The following is a 22944-nucleotide window of genomic DNA, read 5'->3' as shown; positions in this document are numbered from 1 at the left end:
GGAGTAGTTGTTCCAGGAAAGAAGAAAACAAGGATATCAAAAAGAATAGGCCTTGAAGGAAGGCATGAATGAGGGGAGATTCTCGAGATTGATTCATGGGCCGTCTCGTGAAGATCTTCGATCCTTCGCCATCGCGAGAATATAGTGATCGAAGAGCTATCGCTCAGCAACCACTGGAATATTACAGAACAATCTAAAGAGGGTCATAGCTTATTCATCTTGCAGTCAATTAGGCTATATGATCTTTGCTTGCGGCATCTCTAACTATTCGGTTAGCGTCTTTCTTGCTCAGTGCTGCTATAACTTAACAACCAAAAAGCTCTGCGTCAAACTTCAGCCCCTTCGAGTTGACCCCGGGGCAACAACCTCTGACGCCTCCTTCCCATCCATCCATCAAGGAGTACGAACGAGCGGAGCAATGACCTGGATCCAACCTTTCCATAATATAAGGGAAGCTCGAAGAGCTTTCTTCGCATGCTTGAGCGCAGCTTTTCCCTTTATATGGAAGAACCAACCCTTAAAGGGCAGTCGTCATCAAAGCTTAAAGATTCTAGCCCCAACTAAGCGAGCGAATCATCTTATTCCCTACCCGATCCAACAACAGCCCAAAAATCGGGCGATCTCACACTAGCACTAGGATCTGTCTATGCTTGGACTGATTGGACGAGCATCCGCTTTTCGGCATATCGATACTTCTTCTTCCTTAGCGACTTGGCAATAGCCTGATTCCACATGGGCAAGGAAAGGCTAGAATCAATGCAATGAAAGAACCATCCCTTCCCTATTTGTTTGTCCTGTCAGATAGAAAGATAATTAGACCCCAGCCCTTCTTTACCACTTTAGGGGATGGGGGTGAAGGGGGGTTTACATACAACCGAGGCAAAGTGGTTTATGACTAAGCAAATTGAAAGTGATCCACGCTTAGAACGAATGGTGTTGGTCCCACGGACCGTGAACGGATTTAGCCTCTGGCCTCTGGGCACGTCGGAACCGCATGAGTTTACCGGGGTGGAGCACGGTCCGCCAAAATCGGCATAGGTTAGGTGCTATTGATGGAACATGGTAAGCCTATCTTTCTCCATATGGAAGTGCTGCGGGCATATAGAGATGTGGGTAGAGGAAGCCTCAAAAAGCGAAGGCCGAGCTGTAGGTCACGTGACCTGCACCGAGTTGGTGGCTGACTGGGCTTTTTCCTTGATCAAAGCAGATCAGCTCGCCTTCTTTTTATCCAAAAGTCAGTCGAATCGGGCGCCCCGGAACGTCGAATGAAATAGGTGGCCGGGTTCTCTTTCTATAACCCTTTTGATATGATAGGCCCGGCCGTCTTCCCCTATCTCTTATGATTAAGGGCAGGATCCGATCCGCCCAAGAACGACCAGTCTTGTGGTGGTACGGAAGGCACGAACTCTGCGAACGTCCCGCGCCCCCTTTACTAATAAGGGAAAGAAAGCCTCAACCAGAACCACATTCGTTTTACGTGCGAATGTAGCTAAGTGTCTGACTCTATTGGTCATAGTTCCCTGCTGTTGCGGCTGGTGCTCGTTTGCGCGCGCGTGAACTAACCCAACAAACAAGGAAAGGATTGCCTCTCCGGGCATCTGAGAATGATTCGAGCCGTATGAAGGGAAACTCTCACGTACAGTTTTTTTGGGGGGGGGGGAAGGAGCCCGACAGGGTCCCCCCACTGACTTGGCCCGGGCCTAAGTGAAAGTGAAGTGGTGGGCCTACCCATCCCAAGTAACCGAAAATGTGGAGAAAGGTCGTCAAGTCGAATGCGAGTGGTTCTGATAGATCTCGAGCGAATGCAAGAGGGTATGACAATATCTCACACGAATGCGAGAGGGGGAGGAGAAAGCTAATGCAAGAGGATCATCAAGATCTCTTGCTTTAGCGAGAGGATATGAATTGTCGGGATCCGAAGCAAAATCTATTCCCCTGGTTTCGATGCAGGGGCAAGGAAGTTGTTTGAAAGCGTTCGGTGCTCAAATGGCAAATGTATAAAAAGAAGAAAGGCCTAAAAAAGGCCTATTCACCCTACTTTACTTTAGCGGGCTTGTAAGCAAAGGGGGCATTGGATGGACTTGATCGGCCCTGAAGTCAGTCTTAAAAACCAAGAAATTAGTTGATCAATATGAGATTGGGGACTTTTGGGCTCGCAATAAAGCTAGGTCCTGATCGAGCAACTAGTAGTCCTATCTATCCACCTCTCCAAACACAATATCTTGAGTACCTATGATGGTGACCACATCTGCTGGCATGTGATGTTTGGACATAGAATCGAGTCCTTGTAAATGGGTAGAGCCGGGTGCTCTTATTTTACGACGGTAGGGACGATTGCTTCCATTACTGACCAGAAAGACACCAAATTCTCCTTTAGGTGCTTCAACCGCGGTATAGGTAGAAGAAGCTGGTACGGAAAAACCTTCTGTATAAAGTTCGAAATGGTGAATTGAGGTAGAGTAGACCGATGATCCTGTAGTCATTTGACCGGCTATTGAAAGAAAAAAAGCTTACATCTACTCCCCCTATTATATAACCGGTCTCATCTCTCTCCAAACCTAACGTGATGGTACCCCCTATTTGTAAAGTACCCCTCTTTCTATTTTATTTAGGGGGTTGAGGCGAGAAATGGCTTGATGAACCGTTCCGTTCGCCACGCACCGAACCCATTCACTTGCTTATTGTAGAGGCTGTAAGTACACAGTGCCCCACAACTATCAATAGTATAGTGGGGTTGAAACACGAGAGTGCCCGCCCTTTCTTTCAAGTGGGCCACCTTTTTCGGAGCGCAGTCTGGGATAACGGTGATCGTGTATATATATATATAAATATATCTTCGATGCCGTCATTTCGAAATGTCCGCTTCAACCGCTGTTTCACCTCCCAAAAAGAAAAGTTGGCTTGACGAGCGCAGATGTGAGGAAACGGGAGCAATAAAACCAAAAAAATCTTTCTTGTCCTTCTAGTTAAGGGGCAAAGAGAAGTACTTTCGCTACTGAGAAAGCGAACGGTCAGCGCGAAGGTTCAAGGAGCATGAGCATCCAAACCAAACCCATATCAGAAGCCATAACGAGATCAATCAATCAGTCTTCGCTAAAAAAGATGCCTCTAAGCTGGTCAATCAAAAGCGACAGGAAATAAGCACTTTCTAGGGCTGTTGTGCCCGGACCAGAACAAAGAGAGAAACTCAACCTGAGACCTCTGGAGAGTCTACTTTTAGGTTAATGTCAATAGGAATCAACTCACGAATAAAGACAGACCAACCTGAACAGACAATCTTGGTACTTAAGATGAAAAGCGGACCCCGTCTTTTAGCAGTTGGGAATCTCGGTTAGTGAGTCTGCCTCGTTTCATTCTTTAGTTCTTCCAGCAGAGACTAGCCAATAGGCTCCAACCCAAGCGGTTGGAAAAAGCCCTTTCCGTACTAAGTCTCGACGCAGGCAAAAGAAAGAAGAGAAAACATTTCTCAAGACCCTATAGCCCCACTGAAAAAAGTGTTCCTCCTATTGCCATTTCCAGGCGGCCAGTTAACGACAGCATTTCGGGCGCTACCGTTTTTCTTTTAAGCTTAAGAGAATTCCCAGGAAAAGGCCCTTAAGTAGCTGTGTCAGAGCCTTTTTTTAATGATTTACGAAATAATGATTTACGAAATATGGCTGTGAATCCCAACCTCTGAGAGGAGGATCCACTAGATGGAACCAACATCTCAATAAAAGAATCTCAAATCCTGGTATTCCACATTCCTAGTTGATTCATCTTACTATTGATGGCAATTACTAACTAATTGGCTGACTGATCAAGGAACAATGAAACATGCCACGCTATGAAAGAGATCGCGCTTCTATGATCGATGTCTGACCACCAAAATGGTGTGGCCGAGACGAAGAATCGGCATCTTGCGGAGACCTGTCGGAGTATGCTACACGCAAAAAATGTTCCAGGGAGATTTTGGGCAGAGTGTATGAAGACAGCAGCTTATGTGATAAAGAGGCTTCCTCAGGCAAGCTTGGGATTTGTCTCGCCCCTTCAATAAAATTGTGGGTTTAATCTCAATCTCCGCAGGCTTTGACCCTTCCTTTCTTTTAATAAAATATTATATAAAAATAAATTAATAAAAATAAATATTTTTTGAAACATATATATATATATATATATATATTGAAAAATAATAAATATATGTTTGATACTTTCAATTTTCAAATATTGTTTACTTAATATAATTCAGGGTAAACTACTCAAATGGTCACTAATATTTGAGTAAATTTTTGTTTTCACCATTAATATTTCAAAAGTTACAAATCGATTACTAACGTTATTGTTTGTTACAAATTAACCACTCGACGTTAAATAACCCTTAACAGACGAGACGGAAAACACGTGGACCGTTATATGCATACTCTAATATTTAACACACTTCCATCATTCCTTACGTAGGAAAGCCAAACCAAAACCCAGATTTTCATCAGCGGAGTTACATTCTCTCCGTGCCATTTTCAGTCCTTCGAGCACACAGAGAGTCGTGCTTATCTACGACCAAAACCTACTGCTTCACTGCAAAAGTGCATTCATACAGGGTTACAGACTCAGTCCAGATGATGCTCAACTTCACTCATTCTTCCTTTTATTTTTCCTTCAAATATAACATCATTCGGTTTCATTCATTAACATATAATTTAGCAGACATTTCCAGCTAGATTTCTGCTTTCCCTTCAATTATCATGTCTTTAAATTAGGATATTACACTATTTTCTGGAAAATAAACTACAACCAGATAAGCAAGGAACAACCCAGCATTCAAAATACATAACCATGAACAACAAAACATAAATACTTGTAATCTCATAAAAATTCTACGTTTGAATTAGCCAATAACATACTCTGTATCCGCTATAGGAATCGTTGAGACCAAATCAACTTGAAACATCAATTAACAAAAAATAAAAAATAAAAAAATCCCACAATTATAAACCAGCAAACTGGATCTTCTTTAAATAAACCATAATTCAGAATCAAAGCTCGAGCGGTTGTTTAAGTACCCGAAGAAAAGGGTAAAGAATAGACCAAGGGAACCTCTTACGATAACCAACAATAGCCGTCTGCAACTCGCCGCTACCGCTTCGACTCCCTCTCTTGAATCTCATGAAATCCGCTATCGAATTGCTGTTAAAAAACTGCTCCGGTGACCCATCTTCAACGGTTGAGGAACAACCAAAAAGCTTCAACGATGGGTATTTGAGAGGGCTTTGAGAATCTGGGATTGGGTTTAGAGAGCTTAAGTGTTACGGGCCAAAAAGATGTAGAATTGGGAGATGAATCGAGTTTTGAAGTCGAAGGAAATGAAGATGTGGATGACATAAGTGAGAGAGAATACGAAACCATAATTTCCCAGAGTGAGAGAATGAGAGAAAAGATAACGATTGGGAAGAAGAAAAGGTTTAAAGATTTCCCTTTGATTTTCCCCGTTTATTTATTTATTAATTAAATTTTCATTAAATATTTGGTAAAACACCGGTCAAAGGAATCTCAAAAGTTCTCCATTGAGGCAATCAACTAAAACGGTCTACGTATGTTTTCTGTCACGTCTGTTAACGGTTGTTAATATCGAGTGATCAATTAATAACAAACGATAATGTTAGTAACCGATTTGTGACTTTTGAAACATTAGTGGTGAAAACATAAACTTACCTAAAAATTAGTGACCATTTGAGTAGTCTACCCTATAATTAATTTAAAAAAAAAGAAGAAAATGGTCTGTTAAAAAATTATTATATTAGTGATTATTAAATTTTAGTACATAAAAATAAACTAAATAAATATATAAAATGGTTTTTAATACCGTTTGTGGAGTTAAAAATAAGGAAAATTATGTGTTTAGTATCTAAACTATTAGTTTTTATTGTTTTAGTACCTAAACTTTTAATTTTTTCAAAACCATATTTGAAGTTTAATTTTTGTTTCATTTTAGTATCCCATTCAAAATTTAACGTTAAATTTTGAAAAAAGTTTGAAAGTTTAGGTACTAAAATGGACCAAAAATGATAGTTTAGGTACTAAATACGTTAAATTTTTAATGGTGGGTACTAAAATGAAACAAAAAGTAAATATTAGGTATAGTTTTGAAAAAAAATCAAAAGTTTAAATACTAAAATAGATAAAAAAAATGATAATTTAGATGCTGAATGCATAGTTTACCCTTAAAAATATTACTATTACTCTATTAAAAAAATACAAAACCAAAACAAGAAAAATAATTTAAAGTTTCAAACTCCGTAAGAAACAACAATGAGAATTTAATATGAAGAAATAACTTAAAAGAAGAAGAAAAAAAGAGTCGATACAATCTGTTTAATCCCAATAATATAAATATAAAAAATAAAAATAGAGATTTACGAGTTTACATGCAAAAAGAACTAAGAGAATAACATTAAAATCAAAATCTCATTATTTTGTTAAATACTCTTCATGCATGTACAAATATTTGTTTAGCTGTATTTTTATATGAATATATTTAAAAATAAAATAAAGGTGCTAGAACTTGATTTTGCAAGAATCCATCACCATGTTCCATTGATTTAGTCTCTCCAAGCAAAAAAATAATATATATATATATATATTTTTTAAATATTTTTGGACTTGAGTCCTTCGAAAGGGCACTTTGACTAAGGCCGTAAAAAGTTGACCTGACCTATAAAATTGGCTGAAACCGACTCGAGTCAAAACTATTTTTAATCTGTATTGTGACGATCCGAAACCGACTCGAGTCGGAACTGCTGTTAACCTTAACCTGATTTGGACCTGTAAATTGTGGATCCGAACCCAACCTGTATCCGACCTGAAACCGAATTGAACCGAAAATATGATACCCAAACCCGAGATTGACCTGGTAAATAACTGGTATTACCCGACCTGTTTTCAACCGGACATGTTTTCAACCTGACCTGTTTTCAGCCTGACATGTTTTCAACCTGACCTGTTTTTAACCTGACCTGTAAATGATCTGACTTGTTAATAATCTGATCTGATATTTACATGACTTATATATTACCATGGACAAAATTATAAGATTTTAATAAAATTATAAGTTTTTTAGCTTATGATGTAATTAAAATATTAATATGATTACTTTTTAAATGTTATAATAAAATATTTATTATGATAATTATATTAATAAATAAACCTATTATATAAAATTATTTAATAAAATTAATAAAATTATTTAAATGTAAATTAGATAAAACATTATTAATAATGCAAAGGAAAATTAATATAGTTTAATTTATATAAAAAAATAATATTATATAAAATAACTTGAGCTTCTAAATTAGGAAATTAAAGTAAAAACTATAAGGAAAAGGCCCACAACCCATAATCTAACTTCAACAATGTGAATGAAATTGGGAGACTAAATGACTAACCCAATTTCATTTTGATTTTAGTTTATCTTGTAAGAGAGAAAATTGTAAGGAACAAAAGATCGAAGATGAAGAAAAGTGAAAGATTTGAAGGATGATTTATAGTTGGAGAAGTGATGAAAAATAGAGAGTACACATCTTTTAATGCCCAATTTCTATACTACCACATGTAATACTGTAAAAAAAGTAAATGATAAGAATTTTTGCTGTAAAACTTTCATCATATTAGAATTAGATCAAAGAGTTCCCATTGTTCTACCAATTCCTATCTATACAAACACATATAACACCTAATCTATCAGTTTTATCCACAGGAAAAGACCTTACAAATTGATGGTGTAACCTAATCGACAGCGAGGCCTCTCATCAATATTCTAATAAGCCTCAACTGATGAGAAACTGCTGGTCCCCCAACTGAGTCATCTCCTACCCTCCTGACAGACTCTTCATCCAATGCAAGAGTTGCTTCTAAAGTTGGAAGCCAATTGGGTTGCTGAAGCCAGTGTCTTAATGAAAAGCTATCATTGTACTGTAAAACATGTATATATAAAAACATAAAAAAATAGTTTTAACCCACTTAGAAGAAGTACAGAAGGGAGTTGTTTGTATTGGTATACAAGCCTCAAAGGCAAAACAACAGAGTCAGGGAGGAAGCATGGATAGATGATGCATTATACATGAAAAAGAATAGTACTAAAGAGTTAAATGGATATAAAGGGCATACCCCATGGACAAGAGTTAATGAGCTATGACTGCCACTTTTATGTGATGATACATAACCATAAACTTGCATGGAGTAAGAATGGTAGAGGATTCTGCGACCAACAAGCTTTTTCAACACCTGCAATATATTCAAACACAAGGCATCAACATTTAACACAAAAAGAGACTGAACTTTGGGGTAATCGATTGTTGCACATACCTTAATTGCACGCCTTCCCTTGCGTTGAGCTTGAGCACTAGTAAGTTGTCGAAGCACAACTCTCGAGTTATACAAAGGACTGTAATTTCATTAACACCAAATATTAGAATCAAATCAGAAAGGCAGCTTAACATTAAACATTCTTACCCCTTTTTGAGGGCTCATAACTACCAAGTCCAACAAAGTATAAAACATTAGGCTCATCGTACGAGCAATTCTGGATTACTTTGAAACTACAATAGGCATGGTATGCAATAGACTCTCTGTATTCCCTGATGGCAGTTAGTAATATCTACTAAAAAATAAAAAAGAAAAAACCTCTAGATGGAAGCGTGTAAGGAATTCTCACCTGTTTAAGCTTTCTGGAAGGTTGAAGTATGCATTTACAAACAAAGGAGGTTGTACAAGACAAGTGGTATAAAAGCATTATCAAGTTGCGTTGTGTAGGCCTCTAACAGACCGTTTGTGGCAACATCTATTGAAACAAGGATCCAGTGATGTGGAAATTGAGATTTACGTAATCAAATATTTGCAATGTAACAATAATCCAAAGAGAAAATAACCCCAGTGACCAAAAATGCCTTATAATATACGATTTTAACCAACTTTTTTTGGATTTGCCAAAATGACCGACTAAATCGTAATACGATCGATAATTCGTAACACAATCTCCGGTATCGTAAATCAGTTTCCAGATTCGCAACGTGAACTTCGACTATCGCAACGCGAACTTCGACTGTCGCATTACGATTTACATATTCGCATTGCGATAGTCTAAGTTTGCGTTGCGATAGTCGAAGTTCTCGTTGCGATTTTCCAAATTCGTTGCGATAGTCTAAGTTCGCGTTACGATTTATTCCAATTTTGTTGTGATAGTCGAAGTTCGCGTTACGATTTTCCAAATTCGTTGCGATAGTCCAAGTTCGCGTTGCGATTTTCCAAATTCGTTGCGATAGTCCAAGTTCGCTTTGCGATTTATTCCAAATTTGTTGCGATAGTCCAAGTTCGCGTTGCGATTTATTACAAATTCGTTGCGATAGTCGAAGTTCACGTTGCGATTTATTCCAAATTCGTTGCGATAATCCAAAATCGCAACGACTGATGGTATTGCATTTGTTTTTTACGAATTTTCTCTAAAAAGATAGTATTCGCGCGGACGTGTCGAAGACACGTATTACCACGACCACGACCACGACCCGAGACGAGACGAGACGAGACGAGACGGACAGACGGCGGCGGCAGTACGCGAGAGTCCCCCTTGTTCTCTATAACTCAACAAGGAAGTGGGAAAGCCAAGCCTTAAATACTATTCCCAATAGTGTTTCCAATACTATGTGGGATTTAACATTACCAACACTTGTTTCCAATACTATGTGATTATTCAGGAAACAATTAACAATCATGCACCTTAAAACAACTGAATCAGCAACCAATTGCATTAGTATTATACGATTAAATTTATCATAATTAAAAGTCAATCTACAATCAATCGCGATTATTACAATTTTAAGCAAAACATTCAAAAAAAAATTATATCACTCGCGAGAATAAAAAAAATTGTTATCGTGCAATTACAATCAATTGAAAATAAATTAGAATTGCATTAAAACTAAACGAACCACAAATATTTTTCATACAAATACTAAAGTCATTAATTATAATTCACAAATAATATCACTTTTAAGGCTCAATCCTATATAGTATTGGGAACAAGTGTTGGTAATGCTTAATCCCACATAGTATTGGAAACACTATTGGGAATGTTATTTAAGGCTTGGATTTCCCACTTCCTTGTTGAGTGATAGAGAACAAGAGGAACTCTCGCGCGTCGCCGCCACCGTCTGTCTCGGGGTCGTGGTCGTGGTAATACGTGTCTTCGACACGTCCGCGCGAATACTATCTTTTTAGAAAAAATTCTTAAAAAACAAATGCAATATCACCAGTCGTTGCGATTTTGGACTATCGCAACGCGAACTTGGAATAAATCACAACGCGAACTTCGACTATCGCAACGAACTTGGAATAAATCGCAACGCGAACTTGGACTATCGCAACAAACTTGGAATAAATCGCAACGCGAACTTCGACTATCGCAACGAACTTAAAATAAATCGCAACGCGAACTTTGACTATCGCAACGAACTTGGAATAAATCGCAACGCGAACTTCGACTATCACAACGAACTTGGAATAAATCGCAACGCGAACTTGAACTATCGCAACGCGAACTTGGACTATCGCAACGAATTTGGAATAAATCGCAACGTGAACTTAGACTATCGCAACGAATTTGAAAAATTGCATTGCGATAGTCGAAGTTGGCGTTGCGAATCTGGAAACTGATTTACGATACCGAAGATCGCGTTGCGAATTATCGATCACATTGCAATTTAGTCGGTCATTTTGGCAAATCCAAAAAAAGTTGGTTAAAATCGTATATTATATGGCATTTTTGGTCACTGAGGTTATTTTCTCTAATCCAAACACTCAATTAGTCCCACGAAACTAATTCGAACAACTAAACAAGATCATTGAAAAGAAAACAAGAAGAAAATAAATAAATAAACAACATGAAGTACCCACATAGGGTGTTTAAGTGAACAAATTCATTTCAGGCTAAGTTTCCACAGATGTGCTAATGATGAATATCTCAGTCAACATAAGAATGTCAATATGCGTATGTGGTGGGTGAGTGAGTGAGAGAGAGAGAGAGAGAGAGAAACCTGAGTTAGAATGTATCCAGTGGATGCCAAAAGTGGAACCAGAACCAAAACCAAGCAAGCAGCGATGACAGATGTTATACCAGCTGCAGTGCCTTCAATAGTTTTCTCTAAAGTGTAAGAAATTTGCTAGAATTAGCAGGTATCTCCTCAAAGGAAAGCTTAAACATTAAAAAATAATCAATGTAGACAAAAAGAAAGCAAGACAGGAAAATCCTTACTTCCAGTTTTGCTCCACCTAAAGACACCATACTTATGGCCAACCATTGATGCCTAGCATAAAAGCAAGATGATTACAACTTTATGAGCCACTTGGCAGGTGTAATAGACAATAAGCCAATTCTATCACTTTGTATACTCTTTCATATTTATACCTCTACTAGTTCTCAATTATCCACTGTTTCTGATTATTCTGTAATACAGCCATCATAAGTTGGACTCCCATGGGGTTCATAACGGCACTACTCGAGTCCATAATCACCTGGTAAATAAGAGCGGGAAGAAACATTAAAACAACCAGCAGCAGGAGTCGGGGAAGTGGTTGTGCGGCGCCCACGCTTGGTGGAGTTAGGATAGTTGCCGAATTGGAAAAACGAGAAGGATTTGGAGGTGGGGTTGCGACGGTAGAGGAAGGAGTGGAGGCTTGACGGAGACCACGCGTGTAAATGATGCTGATTTTGGAGAAGAATCGAAAGCCATGGTTATGTTAAAATCATTAGGCGGGAAATGATGCTGGTTTTGGCGCCACAGTTGGCGTAGTCTTGGGACTTAAGCGAGGAGAAAACCCGCGTGTTTTTTAATTTCATTTGACATTATATTGTTGTCTCTTAGTTTTAAATTTATTCAATTTAATCCAAATTTAATGATTTAATATATTAATTTAAGTTTCATATTTCAACTTTTTTCAATTTAATCCAATTGTAATGTTATAATTTATTAATTTAAGTTTCATATTTAAAATTTGTTCAATTTGATCCTTATATATTTTTCAATTCTTTCAATTAATATATATGTTTATATTAATAAATTAATATAGTTATATATACTATAGTTTATATACTAATGAACTATATAATATATAGTTTGTATATATCATATACTATATAGGTTATATATACTAATGAACTATATAATATGTAGTTTATATATTCTATATAGTTAATATATACTAATGAACTATATATAATGTATAGTTTATATATACCATATAGTCTATATATATTATATAGTTTATATATACTAATAAACTATATAATGTATAGTTTAGGGTTTAGGGTTTTTATATATAGTTCATATGTAAATTATACTATGGTATATATAGTATATATATAATATATAGTATAAATATAACTATAGTATATATAGGTCATATGTAAACTATATATAAATATCAACTATAGTATATATATACAGGTCATATGTAAACTATATAATTTATATATATAGTTCATATGTAACTAGTTCATATATAGTATAAATATAAACTATAGCTTATAAATATAGTATAAATAAATTATAGTATGTAGTTTATATAAATATAAATATACCTAAACTATATATATATATTATATTAATAAACTATATAATTTATACAATATTATTTAATTATACATAGTATAAAAAATAAATTGTACAGTTTATATAATTCATATATAATTTATATATAACTATTAGTTTGTTCAATAGTTCATATACTATAGTATTATAGTTTATACATGGTATATATAGTTTATACTTTATACATAATATATATAAACTATAGTTTTATATATAATATATACTTTATATAAACTATATAGTGTATATTATATATATATATATATATATATATTAGTTGTTTTAATTTTTTTCCTCAACTTATTACTTATTTATATTTATCAATTGGCCCATAACTTTTTAAATGAGTATAATTTAGTACATTTTTGTATTAATTTCAACCTCAAAATTTAAAATTATTTCGATTTAATCCTTTTTGTGTTGTTTAATATATTAAATTTTTATTTGTAATTTCATATTTATTCAATTTAGTCCTCCAAATTTTATTTGCACCTGAAATTGACCCATACTTATTACTTATTTCTATTTTTAAACATAACTTTTTAAATAGGTATAATTTAGTACTTTTTTGTATTAATTTAACCTCAAAATTTTAAATTATTTCAATTTGATCCCTTTTGTGTTGTTTAATATATTTAAATTTTTATTTGTAATTTCATATTTGTTCAATTTAGTCCTCCAAATTTTATTTGCATCTTAAATTGACCCATACTTATTACTTATTTCTATTTTTAAATTGGCCCATAACTTTTTAAATGAGTATAATTTAGTACTTTTTTGTATTAATTTCAGCATCACAATTTAAAATTATTTCGATTTGATCCCTCATCAATGTGTGTTGTTTAATTTATTTAAATTTTTATTTGTAATTTCATATTTGTTCAATTTAGTCCTCCAAATTTTATTTGCATATGAAATTGATCTATACTTATTACTTAATTCTATTTTTTTAATTGGCCCATAACTTTTTAAATGGGTATAATTCAGTATTTTTTGTATTAATTTCAACCTCACAATTTAAAATTATTTCGATTTGATCCCTCATCAATGTGTGTTGTTTAATTTATTTAAATTTTTATTTGTAATTTCATATTTGTTCAATTTAATTCTTAAATTTTTATTTTTCATAAAATTGAACCATGATTATTTATATTCTAAGTAATTTACTCTAAATCATATACAATTACAAATTGTAATTCAACGTCCGCAAAAGAAGAAAATAATTAATCCAAAAATAAAAATTAACCCTATTTGAACTCAATCCGTATCTAATAGAGATCCGACCTGAATTTTATCTGCCAATGATGTGACCCGATCTTAACGAGATCCGCCTGAAGTCCATCCAAACCTAAATTAACATGCTTTTTAACTGCTTCGGACCTAAACTGTTTTGACCTAACTGGCAATGATCCGAACTGAAAATGACCTGACCTGAACCTGATCTGGTTTTGGTGTCAAATCAACCTGAAAATAACCCGAACTGATTTGACCTGACCTGAACCCGATCTGGATCTGGTGTCAAATTTACCTGACTTGACATGTATCTAATTTTACCCGACCTATCAGGATCCGACTGAAACTTGAACGATTACCCGATTTTACTTGCCCCCAACACACTCAACTCCACTTGGCAAACCGGCGATGGAACTCATAATTGCCGGTCACACCCCTCATTATTGCCGGTCACACCCCTCTCATTGGACACCCTTCCCTTCCACCGGGATTTGCAGGTGGGCCGTGGCCCCTAAAAAATCATTTATAATTCCTTATGGTATAAGATTATGGATGTATTCAAAAGAAAAGAAAGACAATAAAGGAGAATCCAATTCATCACTCTGATATAAGGTTATATTAATTATAAAATTAAGGCAAAAAAGACATTAGAGACCCTTGTACTTTTGAAAAAAAATTAATGTGACTCATATTATTTTTCCTCTCAATGTGACCCTCCAACTCAGAAAACAAACTCAATGAGACCCTTTAACCAATGTTTTTTCGTCGTTGAACATTACAATGCTGACGTGATAGTTCACAATACTGACATGATGGTCCACGGTGCTGACATGATGGTTTATCTGCAACGTTCGAGTTACTAATTTAACTCATTTGTCATACATCCATAACGTTATCAATCACCATGAACTATCACATTAACATCGTGGACTGTTACATCAATATAATGAACTATTGTGCCAATACCATAACAATCAATGACAAAAAACGTTAGCCAAAAGGCCACATTGAATTTATTTTATGAGTTAGAGGGTCATATTAAGAGAGAAAATAAAAAATATTACGAAGACCATAATATTTTTTTTAAAAGTACAAGGACTTTAATATTTTTGCATAAAATTAAATGAATATATATTAAAAACTTATAATACATTTATTTTTTCCTTATTATGATATAAGATGAAAGAAAATTGAACCTATAAAATGATTTTATTAATTAAAATAACAAGAATTAAACCATCTCACTCCATACTATTAAAAAAATGTTTAGAGTTAAACTTTAAATTTGATTTTATCATGTCAGTATTTTAATATATTCAAATATCCTTTCATAAATTTTTAGATTCTTTTTTTAAGTAGTTCAATGTCATCATTTATAAAACTAATCTCATGATATAGTTGGTCTATTCTATTTCTCGTCCTTAGGTAATTCAGTACAAAATCAGACAATTAAAATAGCGTTATTAGAATCACGGGTAATTATCGTTAAATAATTAATAAAAAATTGAATATATTTAGTTTAGATTTAATAATAAAATCTATAAATAATAGGATCTTTGTTTCGGCAAAAGCTTCCCTACGTTTGAGGTAGCCTAGTTTTCTTAGTCATGTTCTTAACATGCTGCATCATCAACATTCTCAAGATATCATCCACCACAACAAATATCAGAAGCAGCCGTAAGCTAAGGCCCCTTTGGCCTGTGGGTTCGGGCCGAGATGATAAAGTTCATGTAGGCACGGCACTTATGAGGAACCTCGAAGGATCATCTTCGATCACGATAGAGTCGTAAACCTAAGGCTTTGTTTCGTAGGAAGAATAAGCGAAAAAAATAACACATTTTCTTTCCTACCAAACCAAGTGTAAGACGACTCCTGATCAAGTTAGACAAGACCAATGACCGAAGAGGATACGGTATCCGAATCACAGACCATGCACAGCCACACATAATGTTAGTATTTTAATCATAGGTTATATCTATAAACATGATTGCTTACCTTCAGGATGTGCCACAGTAATGAAGGGATTTGTTGGATTGATCACTGCACCCCCGCAAAACGAAGGGCTTATCGACGATGCATAAGGTTCAACATCGTGAAACAATCTCTAAAACTATAAGCTACATCACAGCAAAGTCATGCTTATGGATCATAACGATAAGCTCCTAGATAAAAAGAATATGCAAATCACCAATTGCTGCCGATTTCTTTGGCCGAAGTGTAGGCATTCACCTACATCTACCTGCAGCAGTGTGTGCAAAGAGGAACAGATGTATGCAATTGATCGAAATACCAACCCGAAAAACAATAGTCAAGGGAATATCTTCGTAACACAACACTTCTTCAGACAAGGCAAGTTTCTCGACCCCAAATGTTTGCTATACTAATACTAACACTATACTTTCTATTTAGGCCTACGTCGCTTTTTGGGTGTACATGCCAGATATCTTCGTAGCATTAGAAAATAATCTTTCAAAGGAGGCAAGTTTCTCTACCCAAATGTAGCTTAAGTACTAACACTGTCAATTCTATTTGGATTTAAGTTGCGAAATAGGCCACAGGTATTAATATCTAACCAGCCAAATTTCTACCTTTTCTATACAATTTTAGCTTCCTCAAATTTAGAATGAACTTTCGATGATTTTCGGATTTATTTTCTAACATCTAAAAGAATTTCAAAGCAGGACATGAATGACAAACGGATGTATTACTAGGTATAAGATAAGGTCACAACAGCTTCTGCAATTGGCTCCTGTCCCCCAGTCTGGGAAAAAAATAAAGTAGGGACAGGGACATCTTAATGAGCTTAGTAAAATGGTAAGACGGTTGAACCAGTATATTACAAATCGGTGCTCATCATTCTGACAAAAGGTACAAAGTTATTCCAATTGTCAACCCTAAATATACTATCATTCATTCTGAAAAAAGTAAATGATCTTACTACTTCTGCTTGGGGATTATAACAGTTGGAACGGATTTTCCATAGTCCAGTCTGCGAGAATTTAAGAGCGAGAAAACAAATATAAGTTATTCTAGTAAAGAAAATACTGGCAAAAGAAGTTTAAAGGAACCAGGAAAAGAAAAGGAGTAAACTAGATAAAGCTGTAGACTAACTAAGAACCTGAGTTAAAAGCTATCACAAGTGACATATTGACCAGTACTCAAAAAACAATTATATTACCAGATCTTATTATTAAGCTAAAGGTAGACAATAGTGAGTTAAGATAGAATGATATTTACCTTGTCAAGTCGTTCGGTTGTATTTCTTCCAATCAAGTTAACTATCCTTTTCTTTGAAACAGACTGCATCTGCATTGAAAGTCCGAAGGTCAAAGAAATTAGGTTTTGGTGAAAGAGAAACAACTTCATTTAAACTTAATTATAACATGCAACCAGATGTTTTCTCTATATCTGTCAAAGATTATACTGCAAGGAAGGTGACATACGAATTGTTTGATGACATTATATATTCCAGACGAAAATTTTAGATAGTTCATAATTGTACATGACGTTTGGAAAGGGATAAGGCCTTAAGAATTAGCCTATTAAGCCCTAAAAGGTACACAGATTCAGGCTCACTTGTTAGAAAATTATGGGCATAGAACAATTGTAAACATATTCTCGAGTCTTGAAAATATTAACTGAAAAATAACACCAAATAAGTCGAAATAACTAAAATATGAGAAAAACATGTGGCATGAAAAATGACATGAATGAAAATACATCTTAAAATCTATATAAAAAGAATTATTAGAGTATCAAATTTATATAAATATAAAATACCTTAAACAATATGATTATGACATGACAGATTACATGAACAGGGCAAGAGGAATAAATGAATTGATAGGTCACGGTAGGCATATTACCACATAAACTTTAATCTATTCCGAAATAAATTCAGGTAAATGAACAGTACTGTTTTTATATTTATGCAGCTAAATTGCATCAACTAAAATCAGAAATTTTGTACGTTAAACAAAACCCATGCCTGTTTCAGTAATCCTTCAGGACTGCAAAGATAGGTTGGCGGGGTTTCACCATCCATCATCTCTAAGCAGCTGCAAGACAAGTTAATGAAATGAAAATTCAGGAAGGAAAAGAATAGTTCCAAACTTTCTAGAAGAAAAAAAATTCATTAAGGAGATTCACAGCCTTGTATATCAATCAGTCCACTCTATTTTGTGGGCAAGCATCAGTTTACCCCAAATATTGCACCAAAACTATTTCACTCATTAAATGAATAAGGCATTTTGCTGAAAGTTTTTGAAAAGGAAACCAAGCCAAACAGAAACCTATATAGGATGAGAAGAAAAAGAAAAAAATGAACTAGATAGTGATGATTTCTCACGGAATATGCAAAGCAGCCCCATGGCGAGACAACACTGAGACGACTGGATCATAACCATCTCTGAGAGCAGTGTTGTAGTAACCAGCAGTAAGTTCAGCAGGATGTGATACAGTCTGGTACCACCAATAAATTCCACCAATTTTAGCCACCAACATAACAGAAGTTTGCTCATTTTCTTGGTATTTTTTCAGTATCTTTGCTGCCTTTGCAAGAATGGCATCTGCATGGCAAATCAGCCTACCACTGTACCATTCCTGCAAAAGATCATTCCAAAGTCTGGTTTGTAAATTCTGACCAAGTTTGTTTCCATAATCATGTTTAATGGGAGGCAAGGCTTTGCACATTGGATTTCTGAAAGAATAATGTTATTAGAAAAACACAATTTCCTCAATAAATACATACTTATGAGTATATGACTACGAGAAACCATGATGTCAAGCATTATGTGATAATTTCTGAAATAATTTGATAGCTCTTGATAAGGAAACAACTCCAACCAGAAGGATCTCTACCCCATATATTACCATTTTAGTAGATGAGTAACTGTAGAAAACAGAGTAAGTCTCTGTTATTTCATTCTTATATTTTTCAGTAGGACATATTACATCTTTATATACAAATTATGTCTCTAAACTAGGAAACTCTAAGTTAGGAAAGATACTAATCCTAGGAGATGTAATCCCTTGAAATAAGGGATTGAAAAACAGAAAGAATAATTACAGAATCTCTTAACTTAGGGATGGAACAGCTCATTTCTATAATTCCTACAATCTTACACTTACATAACCTACAGTAACTTCGTACAAAATTAAAAATGTAGTAATGATCACAAATAACCTCTCAATATGACTGTCAAGAAACCCAGTACGAGACTTCTATTTTTCAAATATCTTGTCAATGAATTAAATTCAAATGGATGGTTTGATTCCTAAATATTGATGTATAGTAGCAGTACATATACTACCGGTGCATAAATGTTGTAGAATATTAATCTGCACAAAATGTATGGATATCTGGTATGCAAACATTACAGATAAAGCATGGTACCAGGAAGAAACGACCATAATCAGATACAAAGCTCTCCTTTCCCTCTTCAAAGAAGGGCACCCCTGATGGAAAGCTGTTGTAACAACCAGCATTCTGTGGTCCTTTGTCCCCCCATTGAGGCTTTCCTTCTCGGCAAGCAGCCATCTTTAAGTCCTCCATCCTGTAAGTAAAACCATCTTGAGAATACTAAAACACATGACTCTGTTTCATCGGATGGAAAAGGTTTATGCCTACATGTACTTATCATAACACTGGAATTCACCAATGCCAGGGAATTTCCATCTGCCATCACCAAAAGGATGAGCAGGATACCTGCACTAAGAAAATCATGCAAAGACTTTATATCATGTTTCAACAAAATCTCCACAGTTAGGAAAAAGAAAGAAAGAAAGAATGACATAAGAACCATAAAGTACCTAAGTTCTCCTGAAGGACCAAGACCAATGCTTACTTCTTCAATTACACTTCCAATAAAGGGTTCAAATTTATTAACAAAACTAAGCAGGAAATCTTCATAACACTGGAGGGCAGTCCGTCCGGATAACAGAGGAACGTGATCCACCCCTAGTGTGAGATAATCATTGTTGGAGAACCCATGTTGATCTCTATAGTATATATCTTTATTTACATCACCAATCTGAGAGCAAAAGGAAAAGGTATTGATTAGCAGTACCATAATGTAAATTACAATTAAGGTACTCTTAGTATATTTCTCATCTCAAAACCTTTTAGCTGGAGCAGCTCAAGATATAATGGAAGGCATAAAGCAGTCTTTATATACAGGACAACAAAAGTAAATCACCTAGCAAATGGGATTGGTGATTGAGAAGAAAAATATAATGTTTTTCCATCCAAACTAACTAAATCACTTAATGGATAGGATGGCAATAATCCTAGAAGTCTAACAGGTTGCACCAAAATAAAACCTTAGTAAGTCGACCATGCAATTATAGCAAAGTGGAAACTACATAGCAGATAACAGGTAAATGGCAGACCTCCAAAATCCACAGTGGAAGACTCACACCCCCTTTTCCATTAGACGAGTGAATATTTGAGTGAAAAGACATAGCAACATGCAACTTCAGTCCTGAATCAGATACCAATTTAAAAAGATCTTCATACAGAGACCAATTGTAGTCAAAAGGTGAAAAACGCTCCACTATTCCCCACCAGACTTCAACTCCTATTCCATGAACACCTGCTAACTTGAGTGCTCTTAGAGATACAGTTAAAGCCTTGAGTCTGAAACAACAAAGACCAAAATTAAAACCATTTTTTTTTTGAAAATGAAAGAAGGCATCAAGAGTGAATACCATAAAATATACCAAAACCTTACTTTCTAATTTGACAACAAAGACAAAGACCTTTAATTTGACAACTCCGAGACAGACATTGAGTATACCTCTCTTTTAGGAAAACTGAACCATAAAATATATTGATAATCAAGCAGGTGTAATACCAAAACCTTACTTTCTAATTCTTGGACACCCAGAGGCATCAAGAGTGAATATATCCATAGGCATCATTACAAAAATAGGCACCCTCTTATCTTTTGACGATTCCAATATCGTGGATCTCGATTTCTCTCGATCATCCATGCTGCGAGAAACCAGTACCACATCAAGCATGCATATAATCAGCTAAAGGAAAAAAGGCAGCCATAAAATTTTAAATATTTAAGTTTGTGAAGTAATATTCCATCACTGCAATCCATACAACCTAAGCAGGAACTTCCATGAACAGAAACAATCCCCTTCCCGTGAAAATTAAAAGGAATAAGAAGAAGTATCATAGAACTCGGAATCATTTAAGCCACAACAAAGGCACACGCTTACTTCACTATTATTGATTCAAATTTGATAATACAGCATTACAATCTACAATTTATAAGTGTTTTCTTCTTCTTTTTGTTTTCAAAGCTGTGGCGTTAACATTTTCTCTCATGATTTAAATAAATTAAAAAAAGAAACTCAATATAATATTTCAGCTCTAACAAAACTCATTTCGATTTTTATCAATTCAACAAATTTCCTCGTTCTCTTATTTTATTGCCAACGAAACGTTAACTCTAATGTACAGCTCTAAGATACGAAGAACTAAATTTTCTAGGGAAAAAAATGCTTCCAATCATCACTTAGATTATTAAAACTAATAACATTAGGCATCAAGCACTGATATCGAAACTTTCACTTCTGTAAATTTTCTCAGCAATCAAACAGGAAAGACATAAATGATAAGAATCAAATGAATATACCAGGAACTGACCTCAAGATGCGACGTTTACCGGCAATGGATCGCCATTTACTGCGGAAGAAGCCGCCAGTGAACATGCGGATCATCGGAACGTTCCAGAGAAGAAACTTTCGCTTTTTGGTTAAGTCGCGATCAAAGCTGGCTTTTGCGTTCAAAGTGTAGTAGTAGCCTCCACACTTGCACGCCATCTTTTCTTTCTTTTCCTTCTTCTCATCAATTTCTCTGGTTTTGTTGGGGAAGATCAAATAAAAATAATAATTGTGAAAGGGGTTTTTTCTATTTTATTTCTATTTTATTTTGAGGGGAAAATTAACATAAGGATAAACTACATAAATAGTCTCCAAACTTTTAGGGTTATTGCATTTCGGTCACAAACTTTTAAAACTTGTAATACAGACACTGAACTTTTAGTTCATTTACGGTAAAGACTCTGATGTTACCTTCCGTTGCTTTCATCTGACGTAGCATGTTACTGTTATTTTCAGCTTAATAAAATTCCTTTTAACTCATTTTAGCATCCTAAAAAATTATCCTAAAGCAAAATTAATTGAAAACCCCTAAAAATCAAAATTTTCTCTCTTATTCTCTTTATTTGATCAACAATTGCCGGCAATAAGTTGTAAAACTCATGCCTTAGCTTTCTGTAGCTAGCATCAAGATTGATAGTCACCTTTGTTAGTATTGCATTTGCAGCAAATGGTGTTAACCAATAGCACTAAAAGGGCTAAGAAGACTCTACCATCATTGCTTGACTTGATAAGAACCAATCGAGATAATTGACGGCCAGATACGATATAAAAGAATCGAATTTGTAGGCAAACTGAAACAACAAAAAAAACTGGAGACCATAAATGAAACAAGCACACAAATTAGACTTTTTTATATTTATCTGTGAGATTGAACAAGTAGTTTATCGTTTGAAATATGTATCACCATCCGTAACTTTGAGAGTATTTATATAATTTTGTGTGGGCATGTGATCAGATTCAACTAGGAAGTGGGAAAGGATGGCAGTAGTGGGAGAAGCTAGGAGTGTAAACGAGCCGAGTCGAGTATTGTTGAACTCGACTCGAACTCGAAAACTTTCAAAGTCAGCTCGACTCGACTCGAAAACTCGCGAACTTAAAATTATCAAGTTCGACTCGAACTCGAAATATAATATTGAAACTCGACTCGAACTCGAAAAGGCCTGAACTCAAAAAAAATTAAGAGCTCGATTAAAGCTCGATTGAAACTCGATTCTGAGCTCGATTGAAACTCGATTCAAACTCAATTTTGAGCTCGTTTCAAGCTCGAATTGCCCCTAGCATAAATATGTTTTAAACTAGTGTATCCCTCTCCTTTTATAATAGACTCAAGGATTCTAGAGTTATTCACCAACCGATGTGTGCAACTCCGCTGTCAATGGTTATTTCCAAAGAAAAAGTCAAGCTCAAGATAGATGTGATTTTG

General features: G+C 35.1%; 1 protein-coding gene across 1 annotated transcript; it reads right to left on the bottom strand.

Annotated features, from left to right (window-relative positions):
* Positions 1 to 16578: 16578 nt before the first annotated feature.
* LOC120129615 (inactive beta-amylase 4, chloroplastic-like) lies at positions 16579 to 21680 on the bottom strand. The gene is made up of 10 exons (XM_039147082.1): positions 21505 to 21680; positions 20710 to 20838; positions 20235 to 20481; positions 19656 to 19876; positions 19474 to 19551; positions 19240 to 19399; positions 18193 to 18446; positions 17833 to 17902; positions 17082 to 17150; positions 16579 to 16833 (listed from the first exon to the last, which is right to left on the bottom strand). The coding sequence occupies exons 1-10, from the start codon at positions 21678 to 21680 to the stop codon at positions 16681 to 16683; spliced, it is 1557 nt and encodes a 518-aa protein (XP_039003013.1). The 3' UTR covers positions 16579 to 16680.
* Positions 21681 to 22944: the final 1264 nt, after the last annotated feature.

Source organism: Hibiscus syriacus, unplaced genomic scaffold (assembly GCF_006381635.1).
Source record: "Hibiscus syriacus cultivar Baekdansim isolate YM2019G1 unplaced genomic scaffold, ASM638163v2 tig00110503_pilon, whole genome shotgun sequence".
Lineage (NCBI taxonomy): Eukaryota > Viridiplantae > Streptophyta > Magnoliopsida > Malvales > Malvaceae > Hibiscus > Hibiscus syriacus.
This window is presented reverse-complemented; position numbering and strand designations above follow the sequence as displayed.